Source organism: Trifolium pratense, linkage group LG2 (assembly GCF_020283565.1).
Source record: "Trifolium pratense cultivar HEN17-A07 linkage group LG2, ARS_RC_1.1, whole genome shotgun sequence".
NCBI lineage: Eukaryota > Viridiplantae > Streptophyta > Magnoliopsida > Fabales > Fabaceae > Trifolium > Trifolium pratense.
Window position 1 is genome coordinate 9,039,321 of NC_060060.1, and position 5,836 is coordinate 9,045,156.

General features: G+C 33.0%; 1 protein-coding gene across 1 annotated transcript; it reads left to right on the forward strand.

The window, feature by feature from the left end:
* The first annotated feature begins 757 nt into the window (after window positions 1–757).
* On the forward strand, window positions 758–5,836 carry LOC123905774. Its single transcript, XM_045955497.1, has one exon. It carries the CDS (start codon window positions 758–760, stop codon window positions 2,093–2,095), a length of 1,338 nt encoding a protein of 445 aa, XP_045811453.1. The 3' UTR covers window positions 2,096–5,836.

The window sequence follows — 5,836 nt, forward strand, 5'->3', positions numbered from 1 at the left end:
AATATGAATTGGATAATAAGTCCAAATAGAAAGTTAATTCGTAGCCCGATTAGCTTTTTTCCAAACCTAGCTAAACTTAATCTTCATAAGATGCAGATTAGATGGTTTAGAGATATAGAAAATTTCTATAAAAATATAGATGAACAACTGTCTAAAGAATATAGACAAATGGTTAAACTATTTCAGAAAAACCTCAAATTTATGGCAAGATGAGTGGAGATAGTGTAACACTTAGATTGCAGAAAATTCTGGATAGCTTTTCTGACCTTCAGAGTAGGGTAGAAAAACAAACATCCTATTTAGAAAGACAATTTAAAGAAGATAAACCCCATGACACATGGAGTTTTAGTGATGAAGATTTCACCTGCTATGAAGAAGATGAAAGTCATAAATACCCTCACCTTTTTCATACAAAAAATCCACAACTCAACAACATAGCATGTATGATAACCTACATAATAAAAAACCTTTGTCAAGAGAAACTTGTTGAAGAAATTCAACCTGTTAAGCTAGAATGGTATCAAAGGGTAGATATGATTCTAGAAGAACAAAGAAAGAGTCAAGAAAGGATAGAAGACCTTTTAGAACTTTTAGAAAAAAGGTATCTAACTCAGGATGAGTTAACTCAAATTCTTAAGAGGGGGGAAGATAGGGGAAAAGCAATAGTTATCCCGGAACCAGAAATTCAAACCCAACCTAAAGAAAAAACTTCTGAATCCAAACAATTAAGTATTAGACCACCTTCTACTTACTTTTAATGGAAAATACAGAAGAAACCCTTAATAGGCAACTAGAAAACCTAGAAAGACTTATGGTCTCTTTAGATATAAGTGGAAAAAATCAGGAGATCCCTGATAACAAATCTGAAGATAACAATCAGATCATTTATGATTTTAGCTCAGAAGAAGCTAGTGAAAACGAAAATGAGAATCCTCATTTCGTAAAAATAGAAGAACATGGAGAAACTTCAGGTACCAAAAGACCTGCAGATTTTGAAAAGGAATTTACCAAACAAAAATTCCAAAAAGTACCTCATTACTATGAGCCTTCACAAAACCCTTTTCAAGGACAAGGTGTTTTAGACATAGATTGTAGTTTAGACACTGCAAAGGATCTTAGAGATTGGTACAATACAAATAATGTATTAATCCATCTGAATGAAGATCTAAGAAATTTAGGATCAGTTGATATTTTCAACTACCTACAATATAAAACTAGAGGAAATGCATTCAAATACATTTCAAATCTACCACCACAAGTTATGGGAACTATGCCTTTAATAGGATCCTTAGTTACAGACTGGGTATATAGTTTACTAGTCAAAGAATTCAAAGGATGGAAGGATACTGTCCAATCAAAAGCAGCATTTTCCGATCAAAATCTTTGGAAAATAACTAATTTAAAAATTTGCAATATGTGTTACATTGATAACTTTATTTGTGAATTTCAGAGTTATTATTATAACATAGACAATGAAACAAGACTATCAAGAGGATTGTTAGATCTCCTCTATGATAAGCTTCCAGGAGGAGTGTCAACTCAAGTCAAACTATACTTTACCTCAATATCATCAGAAGGAAAGGTAGATGATACTCTAGGAGGAAGAATAACTGTTTTAAAACAGTGGCTAACAGATAAATGTAGCGAAAAGATAGCTAAAAGAGAAGCTAAAGTATCACTTTGCTGTGATAAGTTACAAAACAAAGTAGGAGACTATAGGTGTAACTATAGAAATCCTAAAAAGAAATCTAGAAGAAATATAAGGTCTTATAAGAAAAAGAAATTCAGAAAAATCCCTTTTAAGAAATTTAGAAAAGGAGATAAGAAATTCTTTAGGAAAAAACCTCCTTATCCTAAAAGAAAAACATGTCCGCAAGATAAGAAATCATGCACATGTTGGTTATGTCATGAAGAAGGACACTATGCCAATGAGTGCCCTAAAAGGGATAACCCTAAGAAAAATGTCTTACAAGCCATATACGCAATAGGATATGAACCTATAGAATCAGATGTAGAATCTGATGAGGAAATTTATGAATACTGCACAGAGACAGATTCAGAGATAGACTTAAATGACGAAGAAAGTACTTGGTAAAGGAAATCCAAGTGCAACATTTATAAAAATAGTGCTAGAAAATAAAAACCTTTTAGCCTATATAGATACAGGTGCAACCCTTTGTTTTGGAAGAAAATCGATCTCTAGGAACTGGGATAGATTAGAAAAGCCAAAAGAAATAGTTGTTGCAGACAAGTCAAAACATCAAATATGGTTTAGCCTTAAGGATGTATCTATAGAAATTGAAGGATATAAGTTTTTTATCCCTACAATTTATTTACATGATTCAGGTCTTGATCTAATTATTGGAAACAATTTTCTAAAATTATATGAACCCTTTATTCAAAGGAGTAATACAATTTCTCTTCGATGGAAAAATCTTGGAAATCCAGACGAAAAGAAAATGATTACTACAAAAATAATTACTAGAAATGAAATTTTAAAAATGATTTCTGGCAATTTGAAAAAACTTAGTTCTATTTGGGAAGAGTATAAATTCTTTTCAACTTTAGAAGAAAGACTCGATGAAGTTTGTTCTGATGATCCATTAGATAATCAGAAAAATACTAATCATGAATTAATAGTAATTCGACTTAAAAACCCGAATGAAGAAGTCAACGTTCCTAATAGAATTCCATATACTATTAAGGATGTTGAAGAATTCAAAACTGAGTGTAAAGATTTACTTGAAAAAGGACTAATAAGACCTTCTTCAAGCCCACATTCAGCTCCAGCTTTTTATGTCGAAAATCATAACGAGATAAAAAGAGGGAAAAGAAGAATGGTAATTAACTATAAGAAACTCAATCTTGCAACCATTGGAGATTCTTATGGATTACCTAGAAAAGATTTTATTTTTGAAAAAATTAAAGGTTGTAACTATTTTTCATCCCTTGATGCAAAATCAGGATATTATCAGCTAAGACTTTCTGATGAAACAAAACCTTTAACGGCATTTTCATGTCCGCCACAAAAACATTTTGAATGGAATGTTTTACCCTTTGGGTTAAAACAAGCACCTTCAATATATCAAAGATTTATGGATAATTCTTTACAAGGATTAGACCATATATGCCTTGCATATATTGACGATATACTTATTTTTACAAAAGGAACAAAAGAACAACATATCAAGGATGTTGAAATAGTTCTTTTAAGAATTAAAGAAAAAGGAATTGTTATTTCAAAAAAGAAATCACAACTTTGTAAAACTGAAATTGAGTATCTCGGAGTAATCATAAAAGATAATGGAGAACTCAATTTAGCGCCACATACTCAGGAAAAGATTTCAGCTTTCCCTGATGTATTAGTGGATAGAAAACAAATTCAAAGATTCTTAGGATGTTTGAATTATATTGCCAATGAAGGATTTTTTAAAGACTTGGCAAAAGAAAGAAAAATTTTACAAAGGAAAATTTCTGAAAAAATTCCTTGGTCATGGACAGACGAAGATACTAAGATTGTGAAAACAATTAAGAGTAAAATTCAAGTCCTACCAAAGCTTTACAATCCCACAAATGATGACTTTCTAGTTGTCGAAATTGATGCATCCAAAGATACATGGGCAGGATGTATGAGAGCTTTCCCTAACGGAAAAGCAACACTAAAACTCAATGAGTTTGGTGAAAATCTGAGCGTAACCTCAGATATACAATCTGATCTAATTTCGAAAGAAAGAAAGACAGATAAAAAAAAAAAAATTTAGTAGATTACTCTGCTAAATTTAATATAAAAGAAAAAGAGTTATTACTCTGTAAATACATATCGGGAACTTTTTCTGATACAGAAACAAGATATCCGATAGCTGAGTTAGAAACACTTGCATGTGTTCGAGTATTAGAAAAATGGAGAGTAGAACTTCTACCCTCTAGGTTTCTTTTGCGAACAGATTCAAAATATCTAACAGGATTCTGGAGATATAATATAAAAGCAGATTATAAAAGCGGACGATTAATTCGTTGGCAGATGAAATTACAACAATTTCAACCATACATTCAGTATATAAAATCTGAAAACAACAGTTTTGCAGATACTCTTACACGGGAATGGAGCAAGCAATAAAGATCTTGCAACATAATCTGAAACAAAAGGACGAGCAGATTGAAGCTACTCAACAGCGTCTTACAAAACTCTCTTCTGAGAGGGGGGAGATAATTACAACATTACAAAATTTGCAACAATATACAGCAAATACAAACATCAATGAACCAACTGAAGAAAAAAGCAGCAGCAACACCAAAGAAAATTGGGACTTGCTTGGACAAGATTCTGGAAAATACAACTACTATGTAAAGTATTCAGCTCCAGAAAGCTCGAAGATTCCAATTGAAGCAATAGCACCAAGTGATTGGAAAAAGGAACAAGAATCTTCAGAAACAACTTCAGACAGCAAGAAATCATGGGCTGATGAAGTAGAAGAAGAAGATGAAGCAGGAAAAAATGGTTTGTCAACAACCATCCAAACAAACGATCCCGTAGACAATAAAATGGGAAAGTTCGAAGCTTATGTCATTTTCGATGGTCCAATGAAAGGGATCTACAGAAAATGGGCAATAGCAAAACAGCACATCATCGGAAAAAATGTACGCCACAAAGGCTACAAAACCATTAAAGAAGCAGAACAAGCTCTTTACGGTCCTTACAAGGAAATTACAGCAGCAAAAGATATCCAAAGATCTTCAACAATGGAGTCAAAAAAGAAGCTGTCAATTGATAAAATCCGCCAGCTAGAACATCAAAAAACATTCCACTTAGCAGACCCAACTTTCACAGAGTTTAGTCTTAGATGGAAATGGATAAATAACTATATAGAAGAATTCTCTACAGATTGCTTCTACCCAACAAACAAGTATGGATGTTCAAAAACGGTCCTACTTCCAGGAATAGACAATCAGCTTTGTCTATCATTCTTTCAAAATGGATTGATCAGCACAATTTATCTCGAAGAAAAAGAACAAAGAAGTTTTGGAGAACTCAAATACTTTCCAGAAGAACTTCAAAACCTAGTACAAAAATTCAACAATCTCTTTGCCAAAGGAAAAGAAATATTCCTTCAAATTGATTCAACATATCCATGGTACGATGAAATTACTCTGGATTTAACTATAAAACCACAATATCTCATCAAAATAGGGATATCAAACAAGACATATCCAACTATGTCGAAAGAGAAAAATGAATGGCACCCAGCCAGTTACATTGCACAAATGAAACACTTCAGACAAAAGGTTACCAGGTTAACCCAGCAAACAAACTACAGGGTTGTTTACAACGATCCATCAACAGTCGTTTACAGCGATTCCAGAAAGCCAGCCAAGGAGAAAGATTTACAGGCTGTTAAAAATCTTGAAGAAAGAGTTGACCAGCTAAAAGAAGACTACACAAAACTACCCATGGTAATTAGAGAAGAACTGTGTAGAAATTTTACACAAAGTTACAAAGGACACGTGTGTGAAATCTGTCCGCCAAAATCGTCGGCACAAAACGACAAAGAAGCACTCAGTGGAAAACAACACATCACAATGTAGTGGCAGACAAAGAAAAGCAGCCACCCACTATGTAGGGTCGGATAAGACTGCCTTATCACTAAGGCATCTACTTTATGTAAATTATTGTTTGTCCGTTTTCTTTAAGTGCGTTCTTCTTTTGCTTTAATAGCTGTCACGGATGGGGACATGTGAACCACTTGTGAGTCCTACTCCGCTATAAATAAGAGCCTTGATGCTCGTTTGTAATCAGAATGAAATTAAGTTTGAATGAAGTTTTTCATTTCTCCTAAAA